The 19,885-nt window shown below is 43.7% G+C and overlaps 1 protein-coding gene across 4 annotated transcripts in view; it reads right to left on the bottom strand.

Moving 5' to 3' along the window:
• The window catches only part of LRRTM4 (leucine rich repeat transmembrane neuronal 4), a 422,603-nt gene extending 405,539 nt beyond the window's left edge, over positions 1 to 17,064 (bottom strand). For 2 of the 4 annotated variants that reach the window (XR_008327664.1, XM_053366264.1), the window contains exons 1-2: positions 16,941 to 17,064; positions 13,182 to 14,777 (exon numbers count right to left, since the gene is read on the bottom strand). Coding sequence is in view for 3 of the 4 variants with exons in the window: in XM_053366264.1 (XP_053222239.1) it covers positions 13,225 to 14,777; positions 16,941 to 16,944 (1,557 nt within the window). In the remaining variant the exon portion in view is untranslated. The remainder of the gene's footprint in view (positions 1 to 13,181; positions 14,778 to 16,940) is intronic. The other 2 variants (XM_053366262.1, XM_053366263.1) reach the window with 1 other exon arrangement.
• Between the last annotated feature and the right edge of the window lie 2,821 nt (positions 17,065 to 19,885).

Here is a 19,885-nt window from a genome sequence, read left to right as displayed (position 1 = left end):
AGCACGTGCCCATACGAGTGCGCACATGATATTTCCGGTGCACTTCCAGGTCAGAGGAGCACCGGAAATAGCTTGTACGCATGTGCACGTGCCTCCTCCGACCCGGATGTGCACCAGAAATAATGCTTGTGCATGCGCAAATAACGCTTGTGTATGTGCACAAGCTATTCCCAGTGCTCCTCTGACCTGGAAGTGGACAGCTGCACAGCACAGCACCAGTAAGAGCGGGCGGCGGGGGTCGCCGTGGGCCGGAGAAATGAGTCCCTCGGGCCTAATCCGGACCGTGGGCCTTCGTTTGAGGACCCCTGCTAAATAAATTCATAACAGCATAAAAAGAGCCTGCTGGGTCAGGCCAATGGTCCAACATCCTGTTCTCACCATGGCTGACCAGATCCCTGTGAGAGACCAGCAAGCAGGATTTAAAAACAGGATCCCTCTCCCCCTCTGTGGTTTCCAGCAACTGGTATTCAGAAGCATTGTTGCCTTCAGCTGTGAAGGCAGAGCATAGCCATGGTGGCAAGTAGCCATCAATACCCTCTCATCCATGAGTTTATCTAACCCTCCTTTAAAGCCACCCAAGTGAGTTCCATAGTTTAACTAAGCAATGCATGAAGAAGTATGTGAAGAACTTGTTTTTCCTTCTTCTGGGGAGGAGAATCATTTATTGGGTGGAAGATCCAGAACAGATCCTCAATCAAGGCCAGCCCTTCCATGAGGCAGAATGAGGCAGCTGCCTCAGGCGGCAAATTCTGAGGGGCAAAAAGTAGCTAGAAATGTTCGCCATGTGGTCTGCTCTGGAGTCCCTAAGCTAGTGTGCTGACCTAGAGAATATAGTTGAGGAGTCTTTTCCATCATTCGATCATGACCTGGTCCCCACATGACATTAAGCCAACCCTGAGAGCAGCTCACAGTCTCTTTGGTCCTCCATGGTCCTTTACTGCAAGTCAAGGTTTGGCTTAGTAAGCTTCATATCTGAACCCCCCCCCCTTTTTGCCCCAGTGCTTTCCCTGTGAAAATCCACTCTTTACTGCTGAATCCACAGAAAACCTGAATGGCCATTTGTTCCAATTCGGTGCTGAAGAGCAGGTTTCTTGGGGAAAGTGGCAGGACACACACACACAACACTCAGACACAGAGCTTCAGAACACCAGCCTGTGCCTAGAAAACATGGGTCAAAAGATAAGTGTGGATGGGCCCTGCTTGTTTTGGTATGTGTGTTAAGAAAACAAATGACTCTTCACTTTATGACAACATTCTCAGTGTTTCTGTATGACATCCGGGTAGATTTGTTTGAGATATTAAAGTGTGGAAAACACAAACCAGGTCCTATAGAGGAGGCTTTTTCCTCTAGCGCCAGCTGTCCCTGCTGGCCTCTGTCACTACTGTCTCAAGCGCTTCAAGTCTCCAGCCTCCTCCATTGCATGTTGAAGTTTTGGGAAAGGAGTAATTGGTAGAAAGGGCTGGTGGAGACCCCTCAACCAGGCTTGTATTATGAGCTGAAAGGTGGCCCTCGGGGAGGGAGAGGAAAGCGTTTCCCAAAAATTTCTTTAGGAAAGCTCAGGAAGCTTTGAGGGGAAGGGATTGAATTGTCACTACGGCTGAAACTCACAACATGGCGGTAGAGCTCCACACCCTAAGCCCTTCTGCCACAACAGTGGAACAATGAGCACTCATTGGCACCCCCCTGGTGAGCAGAATCTGTGTTCTCCTCTCTCGTACTGCTGGCATAAAAATGAGGGTCCTGGAGTGTGAATGGTGTGAAAACAATATATTGGGCCTCCCCAGGTATCCCACTGGAAAGGAAGAACAAAACCATCTGGGTGTTTGTTTGCTGTCTGAGTAGAACCCCATGTGAGTGAGTGAGTCCCACTTGGAGCAGAACATTGCTCTTCCTTCTCAAGCAATCTTGCTCCCTGCCAGGTCTGGCATGAAGAGAATAAGAAAAGGCAGAGGAATATTTTACTTCCTCCCTCAAATGAACCCCAGGAGGATCATTTCATTTTTCATTCGGAAGTGAGTGGAAATCCCAGTTACAAACTCTGGAAGGGCAAGCTCCATGTTTTGGAGGGGCCTTAGGTAAGGTCTGCTGGATGACTCCCCTCCTTCCGTGAGTCTACCTCCTCACCACAATTATGACCAGCTGTTGCTGATGCTCCTCTTCTTTTTCTCTGCTGTCTCCTGAATTGCTTATCTGGCAGAGAGCCAGTGAGCCATGAGGAGGTGGTATCTCCTGCTCTACCTTCTAATCTCCACTATTGCCTGGAGTGTGAGACAGGGGAACAAGCAGCTCACAGTGGTGAAGAGGTGGAAAAAGGAGGCTGTGGTCAGTGGACCCCTGCTGGGGTGTGGGTCCTCAGCAGGTGCCTGGCCGTGCCAATCCTTGATGCCAACCTTGATATCTAGATTCATATCCCAAAGGATTTTTGAAGCTTCTCTAAGGTGGGGTGTGTGTGTGTTGTTTTTGTTTTCCAGGGGTGGTGAGCAGCAGGCAAAGCGAATGGCAAAGATGGAGCCTGTTGCTGAGAGATTTCTGACTTTTCAAGCTAAAGGGGACTAAAGTATGCAATGTAACACATAACCATTATTTTTGTTCCTTCAACCTTATACCTTCTAACTCAGCTTAAAACTAGTCATTACCTCTTTTCAGCAGGTGGCAGCGTAAAGTAAAAACAGGCTCTGCCGTTAAAATGAGCAGGTTGTTCCACCTCACATTCTTTACCTCTCAGGAAAAGCAATGAGACATTTGCAGGAAAGGTCAAGCTTACGGAAGGTTCTGGACTCATTTCCACAGCAGAGTCATTCATTTTCTAAACAGTTCAGGGCATGAAGAGCTAAGTGCATCCCCAAGGATTCTCCCTCTCTCTCCTCTCTCTTCCAGAGATATTTCATGCCATGTCACAGTCTTTAAGGCACCACCAGATGCCCTGAAGTGTTATTAATTTGAGTCAGGGTTAACTAAGCTCAACTCTGGTGTCTGTATTCAGTGTCAAGCTTCATATTTGAAATGTATTCTTATGGGTTTTATTTCAGGTTTCTGTGAACAGGGCTGTTAATGTGGCTGCCATGATGCTGGGTTGGGGAACCTTTTTCAGACTGAGGACCGCATTTCCTTCTGGGCAAGCTTCTGAGAGCCCCCATGTCAGTGGTGGGGAGGGCCAGAGGGAAAAAAGTGGTGTTACATTTGTGCAGTAGGCTCGTTTCTACACATACTCAACAACCCTTTTTATCTGTCATCCATCTATCCAAGCAAGTAAGGAAACATTCCAGCTGGGCAAAAATACTCACAGAGGGTGCAAAATAGGGCTGGTGAAGTGTGTGACTTGCGAAGAGTGGTTAAGGAAGAGGTGTTATCTGAGGAGAATCCTAAGAGCCACATTTGGCCTCTGGGCCTGAGGTTACTCACCACTGCCTTGAGGCAATACCTGGCCCATCTCTTAGAAAAAAGAATGTTGATAGCCTGTGGTATTCAGCTGTGGATCAGAACTGGCCTACATAGTCACTTACAGACTCACTCTTAAGGCCATTTTCATGGGAGACAATCTTACTTGGCTACACGTGATCACCAAAGAAGATTCAGGTGATACATCTCAATAGAGGCAAGATGACCCAAGAAGGTGTGGTGATGGTCAGAATAAAAAAAATCATGCTTACCCTGCCTCCCTGTCACATAAAAGGAAGTCGTAAAATACAAAAACTGAAGTTTTGAGAAAGAGAGAGTCACAGAGAGCTGTATTTTGGGCTTTGTAAGCATCCCTAGTATCTGATGTAGGAGTGGTGGGCTTTAGTTGGCTGTTGACAGGTTTAAGCTGTGCCCCCACCTACACGCCAAATGCACATTGCAGACAAACAAACAAACAAACAAATGCAAATATTCCAAAACACCAATAAGAATCCAAAAGAAATGAAAGTCAGGTAAGCACTGTGCCCCTGAAATGTTTTACCACTCAGAAAACAGGAGCAGAATACAGCAATATGAACAGATATTGTTTCACCTGTGCTGAAACAGAGTATTTTCCTTGCGTTAGAGGTTGTACAGAGATTCTGCACACGTCAGGGGTTGCAAATTTATCTCAAACCTGGATCTCAAACTTTGATTAGAATGGGAACCTGGGTGCTATGCATACGATTTGATTATATGAAGCTGCAAGGTACTAATTTCGTATGAGAATGCCTAAATCAATTATTTTTTTAAAATAATAATAATTATGATTTAAAATTATATTGTAGGTAGCCATAAATGTTATATATGCTTATGACATCTAATCTGCATAAAAGAAAAGTTAGACTAAATATGTAAAAATCTTAAAACAATATGTGCCCAGTTATTTGAGTGTGTGGGTGAGTGAGATTATGACTACTGCATTATTTCGGGGAAGGACAGCCTGTGTCATGTTAACCCAGAAACTAATACTGATCTTCCCACAATTACTTTGCAAGAAAAGCAAAGCAGGTTTTTCCCCCTTCTTTCTTTTGTGCTGATTGTACACTGGTGTCATCTCCTTTCTTCGCTCTCCTCCAATTTTGTGCTTCCACAACTGGAAACAATAGAGAACAATTATTTCTAAGGGATCTTGGGTCATGTTTTTAAGAGTTCAAATTTCTTAGGAAAGCTCAAATATCATCAAGCCTTACCAAAAGCAATGAAAACAGGTGCTCCAATTATGCTACTGAATACACACACACACACACACACACACACACACACACACACATCACAGTTGCTGTGTTGGATATAAGGACTTGGATGGAAGAACAACTGGCTAGCGCCAGAGTTCACCTATGTGAACAGAAAGTATGACCAATGCCTAGAGATTTGTCCACCTATGAGAGCCTTCCTATGTATTTCAAGGGCTGAGTCAAATGTCCTTCACCTTTGCTTTTCATATCAAAATAATTCCTCGAGCCCTTTAAAAATCATTGATCACAGTTAACAGCAATTAACATATCTTGACTTTGCAAGGAATGTTGACTACTTTGCTCTGCAAGAAACAAGGGGAATCATCAGACAACCAAAAAATAGAGATATGGGGGGCTTTGGAGGAGCATAAGAGCCCTGCTGAATCAGGTCCATCTGGTCCAGTATCCTGTTTTTACAGAGGTCAGACAGATACCTCTGGGATGACTATAAGCAGGAGATGAGCTCAATAGCATGCATGTACATACATACACACGCACACATACACACAGTTGAAACAACCAGAAAAACTTGTTCATGAAAACGCAGGTGCTTTATTAGGGAAAGTTCTTTTACTACCCTGATCTATATGTAGGGCCGTGTGGGGCACCCAAGCCCTGAATCCTGGGGGGCACCAGGCGCCCACCACTGAAGCCGCCTAAGCTCTTAACTATCTACCTGTGTGTGGGGGGGGGGAGAAGCTGTGTTTCCAACTGATGGGCAGACGGGCGCACAACTTCCCCCGATGCCGCTGTCCGCGGGAAATGTTCTAGGGAGTGTTTCCTGCCTGCAGCTGTTGGGGGGGGAGAAGCTCAACAACCATCTCCCCTCATTTTCTTAAAATTGAGACCCCCCCCCCCAAATAGAGGGGTCCTTATACACAGGAGCGTCAGATGGAAAAATATGGTAATTTGGGGGCTTAACTAAATTTGGGGGTGCTGGGCAGATTTTTGCACCCCAGCAGCGCATATGCTAAAGACAGCCCTGTCTATATGATTCCACTTTGTAAAAACCAACTCATGATTCCTTCTTACAACATACTATTCCTTCCAAACATACTTAAGAGGTACGTTTGCCTTGCATGTTTGCTTATTTAAAACTGTGTGTGCTTGTATAGCTATCCATCCAGCTATATATCATGTACCTATAACCCATGTCCAGTTCTTACAATTATCCACCCTTTGATTCATTCTTAAGTTACTAGGCAGGACCTATATTCCATATGTCTTTAGTACCACAAGGTGTAGATCTACCTTTTTATTACTGGAACTTGGTAGCTATGGAGACAAACAATATTAAATCCAAGCAAAGCACTGCATTTGAGCAATGTCTTACTATCATTACAGTAGTTGCTTTCATCTCACTTGCTGGATCATCACCTTGTCATGGTGAATGGGCTTGCATGTTCCCATGATCTGAAAAATTTTACACATCACTTGGGAAGACAGGCAAACTAATGTCAGTGTACTGGAGGAAGCAAAGATCATAAGTGTCGAAGCAAAGATTCTTCAACATCAACTTTGTTGGACTGGTGATGTTGTTCGGATGCCTGATTATCGTCTTCCAAAGCAACTACTCTATTCTGAACTTAAAAATGGAAGGCGTAATGCTGGAGGTCAACAAAAAGGTTTAAAGATTCCCTCAAGGCAAATATTAAAAAATGTAGTTTAAACACCAACTATTGGGTAATACTGGTCTGCAGGCCCTCCATTTGAAGAAAAGCCTTTACCAAAGGTGTCATGGACTTTGAAGACACTCGAAACCAGGACGAAAGGGAGAAATGTGCTAAGAGGAAGGCACGTTTGGCAAACCCTCACTGTGATCAACTTCTGCCCGGAAACCTCTGTCCCGGGAAATGTGGTTCCAGAATTGGCCTCCACAGTCACTTATGGACTCACTATTAAGACCATGTTCATGGAAGACAATCTTACTTGGCTACGAGTGATCACCAAAGAATAAGAAGTTGCTTTCATGCAACCCTAATTGTCTAGCTGTAATAGAAGAGATACAAATAACAGCCAGGCCTCATATTTAGCAGTGAGAAGGGAATGGGTGGTGATTTATTACTGACATGAGCTGAAAATATACCACTCTTCCTGCACAGAATACATGAGATGATATGTATTAGTAAGACTAAGGAATTGCAAATATAGAAGCATATGCGTTACTTACTTCATCTCTTTATAAGAAAAACTTGGTGCATATACAATGCTTTCTGATTCTGAATTATTACACACCCTCCAACTTTCCTCAGCTGAAAGTAGGGACATTTTATTCTACATCAGTATCACTGCTTGTGCATTTCCTCCTGGTCAACCACTAAAGTTATTAGAGGAGACATCAAAAACTGCAATATTTTGAGCACAGAAATCTTTGAATTTATGTATTGCATTTAGGAAAGCCTGAGGGAAAAAGAAACCCCAAATCAATAAGTACAACTAAATGTGTGTTTGTGTGTGTAGAATATGCATTTATGAGTATTTTGGAAGCAGAATACCTTTGAACATCCATTTTTATTGCAATTGTGTTTTTACATTGTGATTTTATCCTGTGAACAAATTTAATAAATAATCCCAATGCTTATTTTGGGGTCCAGGAACATATAAACTTTTGAGTTTGGGGATACATAAACTTCCCTTTTTTCAGTAGTTCCAATTTCTGAGCAAATTATGCATGTATAAACAACTGCAGCATCCTGGTGCTGTGGTGAATCCTGGATGGATCAGCTGCACATACACCCGGCCCAGGCAACCTCTCTCCCAGCTGCCCTGGGACTCCCCTTCACCCAAATGCACAAAACAGGAAAACTCATATCAGATTTCAGAAGGCGCCACCATTTCAGCTCATGGGAGAGATCAGTGCCTTTTTCCTGTCCATGTGAGAAGCCAGGCAGGAAGGGGATTTTGAAGGGAAGTGTTTTTGCTTCAGAGGACCCTTCCCCATCTTCCCAAATCCCCTTCCTCTCTAGGAATCTAATCCAGTTCCTTTTAAGCCACATATTTCTCTACATCTCTCTCAAACAGGAGACAAAGAGGAAACGCCCACCACCCACACATGTGGTGGTGGCTCAATGACACTTCTGGTTCCCAAACAAAACTGGCAATGAAAGGGGAGGCAGCAATGCAAAGAACCTGGACCGATCCTAAGAGGTTTGGATGCAGAGCAGACTCTTCCCTTTGTGCGCAATGTTGCTGCGCAGCTCTTAAGAGCATGCAAATGAGAACCCAAAGTAGGTTGCTGTTTCTTTCTTTCCCTGGCCAGGAGATGGAAGGGGCAATGAATGAAAAAGTGGAGAAAGCTTTGAGGTTTTCTTTTTTAGGGCAGTGGGAATTCGGGACTCTGCATGACAAAGTGAGAAGCCATGATGGCTTAAGGGTTTGCATGATGGTCCCAGCATTTTGGGGGCAGTTAGAGACTATTTAATTATAGTTAGGAGATTAGAAATTTACCATAAGTTCATGGGTTCCCCTTTCTTGTGCAAGATTCCCTTCTCCCTTTCTGATTTGAACTATGGTTAACATAATAACTGCAACAGTATCCTTGTTAACCATAGTTTTAGCACTAATCATGGTCAAAGCAGGTTTGCATGATACGGTCTGGGATACCTACAGTTTACATTAAGGAATTATGCCTTGGGGCTATAATTCTGTGCTCAGTACTAGTACAGGAGGTTGCAGTACTACTTCTCCCCTCCTTCATCAGGGCACCTCTGTGCTTAGTACACCTCAGGTGGACCAAGTGATTTATATCTCAGCAAACTTATCACTCTAAACCACAATCCTTCTGCATACAACAGTTTAGCCACAAATTCTATTTATTTTGAGCACATTTATTTTGCTAACCAAATTAGATCCCTGGTATAAGTTCTAGAACTCCTATTGAAAATTGCCAAATCTCAATTGCATTTTCTAGCACATCAAAGAACTTTGCATTGGCCATTATTGTTAGTAAATGTTCACCTTTCAATAATTATGATTCATCTGTGGCCTGCACGTGGCTTGTGAACTGTTACTGGTAACAACACACTGGAAGCATGGGGAGCTCTAAGTATGAACTTTGTCCACTCAAAAATTCTGGCTCCATTTTAATTTGGGTCCATTTCTTTTTTACCTTAGCCTGACTTGAAATGGGGCTTATAACCCCCCTTTGCTTCACATAAACCTCACTTTTCTCTGAGCCTTACCTCTCTTGAGCGGGTAGCAGAAAAGTGTGGAGGACTTACATCCTCACTCTCTCCTTAAAGGTAAAGGGACCCCTGACCATTAGGTCCAGTCATGGATGACTCTGGGGTTGCAGCTCTCATCTCGCTTTACTGGCCGAGGAAGCCGGCGTACAGCTTCCAGGTCATGTGGCCAGCATAACTAAGCCGCTTCTGGTGAACCAGAGCAGTGCACGGAAACGCTGTTTACCTTCCCTATTTGCTATTTGATGTGCTTTCGAACTGCTAGGTTGGCAGGAACAGGGACTGAGCAACGGGAGCACGCCAGCCTTCTGATCGGCAAGTCCTAGGCTCTGTGGTTTAACCCACAGTGCCACCCACGTCCCTTTGCTCTCTCCTTAGCTGGAAGTTATACACAGAACATAATTTCCTCTTAGGAAACCATGGCACTTCATATTTGAAAACTACAAGCTCCCCAATGGCAGGATGGTTGATACCTTGAGCATCATCTGTGTCAAAGCTTGACCGTCCCATTTCCAGGTGAGGTTTTCCCCTACTTGATGTAGGGAATGTACAGGGAAGGCATATATTCAAGCATTCTTTTTAAAGCTTGTTCCTGGTTTGATAGGAATCCTCAAGGGTTCTTAGGATGGGCCAATGGGGACTAACATTTAACTGCCTTCTACTGTCAGGTCAGGGCAGTTAAAAGGTGACGGTTTTTGGGTATCCGGTAGGACTCACCAAGTCATATCTCATGCACTGCTGATATAGCACTGAATCTTTACAGCTACATCTCTCTATAAATAATAATATCTGGCAAGTAAGCTGGGTTTGGCTTAGTGGGTCACAAGCTATGCACTGCATACATTGTGGCTTTAAGACCCATAAAGGTGGACAGGATTTATGGCTTTAGAAGGACAATATTGACAGACAAAGTGAAATTCCTGGCCAGATTACTTATTCTGGCTCGATACAATAAGAGCATTTCATTATCTTTTGTGATAGAGCCTTTTCAGTTGCAAATCAGCTTAATGAAGCTATTTATATCTGGGATATCTTGTCTCTGTCAAATGCAAATACTCAAGGGCCATGAGGAAGTAAGAGCACATTCGCTTTTCTCTCATTCCTTAAGTCTTTGTCATGCCCTATTTATTATTTGTTTGCTCGTTTCATTTCTGAATCACATCCCACAAAATATCCCAAAGCGATTCAACAGTTATAAAATTTCATGTCCCACACAGATACAGACTAGGATTAAAATACCCACTTAAAAGGCTTTTGGGGAAAGAAAGGTCTTCAACAGGTGCTGAAAAAGTAATGGAGACAATACCAGGCTGGTATATAATGGGAGGGCGTTCCAAAGGCTAGGTGCCATCACACTAAAGGCCAAGTTCCTACTTTGTATGGAGACTTCCTGATGAGATAGATGGTATCTACAGGACTCCTTTTCCTGAAGAGAACAGTGATTGGCTGGATGTATAAGGGGTAATATAGGTATAGTGCCTGGGCCCCTAGCTTACATAGTGGCAGTTTATTTTCTTGCAATATCCATGATGTAGTTTCAGGGATTGTGAAAAATGGGATTTGTGGAAAATGTAAATGGCAGCCTGCCTTAATAATCAGAGACCCACCTTGTTAGGAGGGGTATAACAGAGGGTACTAGCCACTGAAGCATGGAGCCTGGTCTGCAACCAGATATGCCACTGACTGCAAATCCTATCAAACTTGCAGTCATTTAGGTAAAGGTAAAGTTCCGCTGGACAGTTAAGTCCAGTCAAAAGCGACTATGGGGTTGTGGTGCTCATCTTGCTTTCTGGCTGAGGGAGCCGGCGTTTGTCCACAGACAGTTTTCTGGGTCATGTGGCCAGCATGATTAAACCACTTCTGGTGCAATGGAACACCATGACAGAAACCAGAGCGCATGGAAATGCCATTTACCTTCCCGCTGCAACGGTACCTATTTATCTACTCGCACTGGTGTGCTTTCGAACTGCTAGGTTGGCAGGAGCTGGGACAGAGCAACATGAGCTCACCCCAGCATGGGGATTCGAACCGCCAACCTTCTGATCAGCAAGCCCAAGATGCTCAGTGGTTTAGACCACAGCGCCACCCGCGTCCCTTTTTTACACTCATTTGCTGTACACATGACAGAAGAGAATTTTCTAGCCCTCAAATGCCATACATAAGTACAGTAGTTGCTGTAAAAGTCAGTTTACAGTTGCATTTCTCCTTTCTTCAAAATTACATCAGCGCATTGAAGGAAAGCACAGGCACCTAATTACACACATTTGAAAGAAATGCCCTTGATCTGCTCATTGCTTTTGGGGATACAACTGTCCAACTGCAATTCGCCTGCCAACCTGCTCTCATCACTGCCTCCAGGACCCATGATAAGGTTTTAGCACTTGCTACCAAAGACCATCCTGTATATGGCTTTTGAAAATTATTATTACTGCTATGGGAAAGAGCTTTAGTCTTATCTTAAATGTTACTTTGGTACTTTTAGCAAAGCAGTCATTTGCAGCAGAAGCCTAAAACAACATTTACAAGGCAACACATATCCTTTGATTTGTTTATGAGACAGTGGGATTGGCCTTTGATTCCTACAAGCTTTAATGTTGTATCATCTTGTTTCATTTCTATGTGGAAGAAAAATATCCTAGACTCATTCTATGTCCCTGAGGAAGACCCCCTTCTCTTACTCTGTTGACACTGAACAAGTTCAGTCTACAGTGATCTGTCAAGCATGGCATCTGATACACACTATGAGCATTACCTAAGCCCCAATAAACTCACATTGAGTAATTCATTGAGTTCAGTGGGCTTTGAGCAGGACTTATAGGCTTGTTTCTCTCTCCGAGTTTTTGTTTGGGGGGGGGGATAGATTGACATAAAACCTGATAGAGAAGAACATTTGTCAAACAGGCAGAAAAAAAATACTTTAAATTATTAAATATTTGGATATCCACCTATCCTTTCACTCTGTTCCATGGTAGGGTCACTATACCCTGTTAAAATTGTGAATATATATATATATATATATATATATATATATATATATATAGATAGATAAATGAATTCCATCCAAATAGAATGCCAACTACAATGAAGAAACTCAATTACTACAGTTGTGATCCCAGTTGTCATTTCACCAGAGTGCACATATTAGCTAAGGATGCTGGCATAAGAAGCCCAAAGAGTCAATGTTGCAGCATAGTCACAGAAATCCATCACAGAGTGTGCCCATCTTAGGTTACACCCAACTTTCTGCACACAAAAGTGGACATTGGTCTGACAGATTTGGGTAAAGGTTATTGCATGACACAGTCAGATTACTGTCAATCAACAGAGAGGGAAGGAACTGTTCTCAGCATTCAAGTGCCATGGTGCCAAGGTGCACCAAGATAATAATAATTAATACTCTTCATCCCACCCCCACAAGCCCCCTATGAAGCTGTGGGCCCCCAGTTCCTGTGGAGCTGCCTGCCTTTGAGGCAGCAACAAATATTCCTACCAAAATATACTGTATAAACACGAACCAGAACATCCACCTGATACAAATGGACTCCAATGAAACAGAGTTGTTGACTGGTTCCTGCAGATCTAAAAGTGACACATGAGGCATTAAGCAGTGCCTGCCAATAGAAGCTTTATTTGTTTTCTTCTCAAGTTCTTAATTTCAGCAAAAATAAAAAATAAAAATGCTTATTTGAGTTTTGATTTTTTAAAATTAGGACCACATTTAAATCCTTTATTTATCAAGGCACTTTAAAAAGGACTTAACACAACATTTTCCTTCCTTGCATTCTGAGGAGATTTTAAAGCACATTCCTAAATGCATTGAGGAACTAGGACAAAAATACTGGGAGGAAAGTTCATAAAGTCCTCTGCTTGATAATTCATTTGAAATAGGTCAGAAAAGCCATGAGATTTTGCACTGATGCCCCCTCCCCCCCCCGCCACTGCCCTAGGCAAAACCAGAGTGTTTAAGTACTCAGTTTCTCATCCCCTGTTAGAGTCTAATAAAATACAGCCTTATTCACCTCCCCCCTTGACATCAAGGGTGTGGCAGAAGTAATGCCCGTGAGGCCAACAACTCTGAACTAGCATAAAATGGCTAGAGGCTAAAAGACAGGCCTAAATGCCTTCATCATTGCTGTTTATTCCAACCTCATCTCAGACCTGAACAAGCCCCTTTCGGGACTGAACTATTGAAAATAACCACAGTCACTTTCCTGATTGCTGTAATTTAATTAAATAACCTTTCACACTGGGCAAACCCAAAAGCAAAAAGGCTCATTAATCTTTCTAGTGATTAGAGACACCTCAAGAGCTTCGAACATTTACCTCTCCTTCCCAGCAGCAGAAATGGATTTAGGAGGATCATGGTTCATACCTCACATTCCCTGGAGCCAGAAATGGTATACGTGCAGGGTCCAGATCCATTAACCGATACATCCATGGTCTCGGAATTTGTCGGCTTGTAGTCCACATAATACTCCTGTAAAGGGGAGTTCATTTGCCTTTCAGACTCTCGAGCTTTTTTCCGGCGCCTCTTCATAAGAGAGTGTTGCTGGAGCTGTTTCATGCTGGCTGGGTAGCGCTTCCAAGAGACGTAGATGACCAACAAAATCATAGCCACAGATAGAAAGAGGGCCACACTTCCAGCAATAATCTTGTGAAAGGAAACATGCTCATACTCTGGCTCTGGTCCAGATGTTGGGAAATCTGGAGAAGGATTTGCTGTAAAAGAGGTTGGCTGATAGTCTTCCAGTTTGGGAAGAGTAGGCTTTGGAACAAAGATGGGCCTCTGCTGAGTTTTAGGGGCCTGGTAGGGCTTTTCAGTCACCACGACTGGAATTTCAGCACAAATGTTGTAGGTTTCTACAGCATCACTCACTTTCTCACCCTGGATATGCTTTGGGCCTGCACAAATCATGGTACTTTCCTTGTTTCCTTTGAAGCTTTTAAGCCAATTAAATAGAGGGCAAATGCTCCGAGTACATTCCCACATATTTCCAGAGAGAGTGATGGATATTAAAGAAATCCAGGCATTGACAGTCTCCTGAGAGATGTTGGTGAGTTTGTTGGAATCCAGGTTGAGTTTCTGCAAGTTGGGCAGGCACTGGAATGTCCCAGGTTCAATCCCTGCAATGTCATTCCCTGATAAATCCAAGTTGTGTAAGGAACTCCAAGTCCACGTTAAACCTTGGCTGATGGATCTGATCCTATTCCATTGCAAGTAGATTGAGCGGAGGTTGAAGAGACGTGGAAAGTGAGCAAAGTTGATCTTAGAAAACTGGTTGTGCTCCAAGTGGAGCTCCGTTAGCTTCAAGAGGCCAGCAAAAGCATTGCGGGATAAACTCCGTAGGCGATTGTAGCCCAAATCCAGAAAATCGAGATTGCGACAATCTTGGAAAACTCGAATTGGAACGGTTTTCAATGAGTTTGAACGTAAGTGCAAGATCAAGAGCTTGCGGAGACCTTTAAACTGCTCAGACTGCAGTGCCTGCAGCTTGTTGTATGACAGGTCCAGATTGCGGAGGTTGGGGACTGGGTGAAATGTTTTGTTTTGCAGGTGGGTAATTTTGTTGGAGCTCAAAATTAATTCCTTCAGCCTACGGATGCCCTGGAAGGCATCCTCATCTACGGAACTGATGTAATTATGGTCAAGGTATAGCCATATGAGTTGGTGAAGGCCTGCAAACTGATTTGGCTTAAGCTTCTGGATGCTGTTGTACCGCAACGATAAGCCTTGAGACCCTCCGGAAATGTTCTGAGGGATGTCTCTGAATGCATGAGATTCGCAGTACACAATTTTGCCATCACATCTGCAGTTCTTGGGGCAAGCTCGCTGAGCCCCGGTGAGCGTCACAAACAGCACTGTAGGGAGGAGCACCAACACTGCACTCATGCCTCTCAGCTGCTTGATTACATGGAAACCTGCAATATTAAGAAGATGAGAAACATACATTGTAAAACCAAATAAACCAGAGGCTCTGGATTCATCAGTGGGACCTTCTAATAACACAGAGCAAGTCTAGCCTCCTTACCAATTCTTTCCCTATTTGTTTTGCCTGGAGATGCTTGCTCTTCTATCCCTTCTTCTGTTTCTTCTTCCTTCTGCTGTTCCAGTTCATATATACCACCACACTATTCAGTTACCTTGGTTTGATTTATGACCTTTGAGGAGGAATTAAGCCCTCCCCACTTCCACTTGTTTTTGACTCATCCCCATGTGCATCAGCAAGCTACATCTCACCAGAACATCCTTATTCCTAGGATGCCGGGATTTTCACAATAAACATATTTGTCAAGTCACTGTGATATAGCTTTTGGAAGGAAAAATGACTGACTCTAGGGCTGTTCATAGTTCCTGAAGAGGCAGGAGGTTTCTTAATAAACCAACTTGCTAGTACAGGTCCCATCGACCCCTTAAGAATTATCAACCCAAATTTATAACTGATCTTTATAGTATAGCAAACTAGTAGTCATCAAAACTATGCATATATATATATGTGTTGAAATGATCTTCCAACAGAGTGCAAGGTAGGATTCTTTCATGTGAGCTAAAAAATAATTCAAGCCTGCAGAAAGGTAGATTGGCGTGCATGCCTGGTGTGTCATATCTTGTGTATTAGGAAGTCTCAGAGATAGCATCCTAATAAATAAAGGGCTTCCTGATAATCGTAACAGGCTTGCATATCTATCTTCATATATCATTGCTTATATAGTGATAACTATCACCTGCAGGTATGTTTTAATGCACAGCGGCATGGGTTTATTTTAGTGTATGTGTATATATGACAGATGTTTGCAGAATAATATTCATTTAGCTTGATGTGAATGGCATACTCCTAGCAGCAACAGAGCAAAACTGAGTCAGATATGCATCAGATTCTAGCCAATTTTAGTATTTTACATTCCACATGCCAGCAACTTATTCTACTGTAATGCTTCAGTGTGCATGCAGCCCACATAGCCCATGTTTTCTGAATAACTATGAGGGTCTTGTATGCATGTATATTCACAAAGTGTGTGTGGTGAAGTCGGGAGCAGAGAGAGACTTTTTCAGACCTTACAATAATCTTTGAGCCAGTGGTTCTTTCCAGAGTTGTAATCTTTCTGATGATTCAACTGCATTTTTTCATCAGGAGAATTTTTGAGAAAGAGCTATTGTCTTCTCAATAGTTTATTATTATTATTATTGGGGTGAGTGGGAAAGAGAGGGGAGAAAAGGGACAGGACATATAGTTATTTTCTCTGATGTCCCTGGTTGAAATCAAGAGATACTCTCTCTGTGTGTATGTCTGTGTGTGTGTGTGTTAGAGCAAGGAAGTATTCCTAATCTCAAGATCTTTTGACTCTTGTTTCTAATCTTTCACTTCCATGGCAAGGCTTTTTCATTTAAATTCTGTTATTTTCTTTTTACCCCTAAGACAGGAACAGCAGCCAAATAGAAATGGTTTTTGGCTTACAGATGGAGGGGAAAATGTAACCTGTCACAATTGGAGGGGGTGGGGAAGGAGCAGCTATCAAATGACTGCTGGAGATCTAAGCATATATTTTGGGAGGAGTGTCCCCCCCCCTTCAGATACCAACTCAGCCCTTCTGAACGCAGGTCTACAGCAAAATACCTCTTCCTCACTTTGCCTTCCTGCATTCAGCAAAAGGGCTAAAAATTCAGATGTCCCCCAGAAAAGCTTGCTCAATATGAAACCCGGCAAACCCTTGATGGGGATGCAACATGCATTTGTCTACTTATGTGTGGACAGGGAAGCAAAAGAGAAGCAGAGCTGGGGCAGGAGCGGGGGAGGAGGTGGGGGTGGATGGGAGAGCAAAATCACTCCAGGATGTATGTATAACTAAAGGATGTATGTGTATCAATTAAGCAAGGACATGCATCGAGAGATTAATCACAAAAAGAGACACTGCAGGGACAGAAACGGAGCAGGGCAGGAAGGGACAAAACACAGAAGCTAAAAATATAATAGCAAGTGAGTCACCTGGCAAAATAAGGCACGAGCGGTGCCGTGACACAAACACGTTATATATATCTATATCTCTTTATGCAGCTGTCCTACGGATAGTGAAAAGTTCGCTTACCCATCCTTTTGTCATCGGCAACTGTGTCTCCCTTTCTTTCCAGCTGTTTTGCTTCTTGTTGGTGAAGATGGTTTTCCCCCTTCTTCCTTTTCTCCCCCCCTTTCCAAGTCGGTCTCTCCTTTAAACCATCGCAATGAAGCCCAGCTGCCACCTACTTCACCGCCATCCGGCGTGAATGCCAGGAACCTACACAAAGTTCCCGAGAGAGGGGGGAGGGGGACGAAAAAGAATTTAGGGGAGATGGGGGAGGGTTAGGGGATGGGGATGATGGGGGGGTTGGGGAGGGGGATACAGGACTGGAGGATGGGGTATGAGTGATGGGGCAGGAAGAGGAATGGAACGGGTGTTGGGGGGGTGGGCAGGTTTGTTAACCTCTCAGAGCCATGGAGCACATCAGCAGGAGCATCGATGGGGAAGCTTCAGTGCCGGAGCGACGGCGGACCACGGAGGGAAAGCAACTTCTCGAGGAGAAAGAAGGGCAGGAAGCTTTGGCCGGCTCCGAGCAGCCCTCTTCAGGCGGCCGCCCCCTGCCATCCCCAGCCACAGCAATCCATCCTCTGGCAGGTCCCCGGCGATGGGCGACGATGCCACCAGGCCTCCAGAGCTGTAGAAGAAGTCAACCCGCCCCCCCTCCTCCTCCACCAGACCCGCCACCCGCTTTTACTCAAAGCTGAGCTGGTTAGTTTTCTCCATTTAGCCGGTCGGGTTGACAGTGTTCCCTCTTTTTGTTGTTGTTGTTGTTGGGCTTTTTGTGTTTTTGGTTAGCTGTGCTGGGAGAGAGAGGCTTCTCTCCTGCACTCATTCAGAAGGCTTTTCAGACAGCGAGGATGCTCAGGCGCTTGTTGGTGCTAATGTTCTAGTTTGCGATACACTGAGTGCCCTCCACTGGAGAAAACAGATCACATATTAAAGGCACGAACAAGTGAGGCTGTCATTGCTATGCAGACTTCCTTCTTTCAGGAAGGGAATTAAAGACACAGGCGTGCTATTTCAACGCCCACCCCCCGCGCTCCTTTCTGCACCGGCTCCCCTCCCTCCCCACACATCCATACACTTCAGCACCTCTGGACCTTTTCCAGATTATTACTAAACGTGTGGTGCCGCCGATTTGTTTGCATTGGCTGGAAACAGGTTCAAAATGACTCAGACCCCCACGTCTTCCTTATTCTTTTTAATTGTCGTTGCAAGGTTCCCATCGAAAAATCGGGAATTCCAAATTTAAACCCCCGAGCATTGTAATTCTGACCTTTTTCCAACCCTTCCCTTGTTCTGTTTTTCTTTCATCACTTGGACTGGAAGGGGATACATGGGAAAGCTTTCTGTTTGCAGATTCATAATTTGTGTGAAAGGCATCACTCATGGACTAAAAGGAAATTGTATTAAAAGCAGCTTTTTTGAACCGTGGAGGCACTGAAAAGGGTGGAAGAAACAAATCAATATACAGCAGAACTTAAGATGTCTAATCATGGACACTTGTTAATATGGACCCTGTTGTGTCATGTTTGGTCCTTCTGCCCCCCTCCCCAAGAGGCGAATGCCAGTAATCAATGGAATTAGCTTGTGTTGCATGCAAAAGGTCCCAGGTGCAATCTTGTGTGGTGCAGTGGTTAGGATGTTGGACTAGGACTCATGGGACCAGAGTTCAAACCCCCACTCAGTCATGAAGCCCACTGGATGACCTTGGGCCAGTCACTGCCTCTCAGCCTAATCTACCTCATAGGGTTGCTGTGGAGATTCAATGTATGGTACTTTGAAGTCCTTGGGTTAAAAAAATGGTGGAATATAAATGCAATAAATAAAAATAAAAATCCATGGCATTGTCAAGGTAACAAGACCATGGGTAGGAGATCTGTAAAAGACTCCTCTCCACTTAATACCATAGTGCAGTCTTCTCCAACCAAGTGCCCTCCTCATGGTTTTGGACAACTCCTACCATCCCCACCCAACAATGGTGATGGGAATTGTAGCCCAAAACGTCTGAACAACCCGGTTGACAAAGGCTGCCTTAGTTTATGAAACACCACACTATTGAGTGTAGACAATACCGGACTAGATAGTTGAGTGGTCTGACTCAATATAAAGCAGCTTTAGTTTATATGACAACATGTAAAAATCCAAACTGGAAGCCAAATGGAACCCCAACATCTAATGGAATATCTATTATATGTTTAACCAGTGATCTCAGGGTTCATGGCAACCTTGAGATCACTGGTTGAAAGAAGGTTTTTAAATTGTGCTTACAATGTGTTTAAACTGTTCTATAATTATTATTTTTGTAATCATTTCTCCACCTGCTGCCCTGTTCTTCAGGAGGAAGAACAGGATATAAATCTGGCATGATCTACTGTATGTCTTAAGCTGAATCCCTGAAGCATTTATTTATGTGGTCAGTTCATTCATTCATGTCGCTACCCTTATAATTAATATGTCCTGCACAGCTTTAAAAAAAACATTAAAAATGTGAGATATAAGAATCAAAACTAACAACATGCAATAAAATACATACATCATTAGAGACAGCACAATCAGTTATCAGCCTGGATTAAAGTACATTAGACTACAACAGACCAGGCTTAGTTTAACCCACAATTTAAAATCCTGAGTGAATAAAAATGTTTCTTCCAGGGTGCCAGTGCTGAAAAGGCCCTCTCCTTGATAGCCACCTGCCTCACTTTTACTAATGCCACTGGATTAAGGCCTCCAAAGATGACCTTGGTTTCAGAAGGCGTAAGGGCTGAGGAGGTAATCTTTCTGATACTATCTGACTTGTGAGGAGAAAGAAGAGGGCAAGGGAGGCAGGCACAGAGAACAGTAGGGCCGGTTCCAGTAGGATTGCCCCCCATGCGAACTTTAAATGTTTGTTTTAGTCCTTAAAAATTGTAAACCACCTTGGGTGTCTTGGCAGAAAGAAGGTCTACAAATGCAATGAATAAATAAATAACTGA

Source organism: Podarcis raffonei, chromosome 15, assembly GCF_027172205.1.
Source record: "Podarcis raffonei isolate rPodRaf1 chromosome 15, rPodRaf1.pri, whole genome shotgun sequence".
Classification (NCBI taxonomy): Eukaryota; Metazoa; Chordata; class Lepidosauria; order Squamata; family Lacertidae; genus Podarcis; species Podarcis raffonei.
This window is presented reverse-complemented; position numbering and strand designations above follow the sequence as displayed.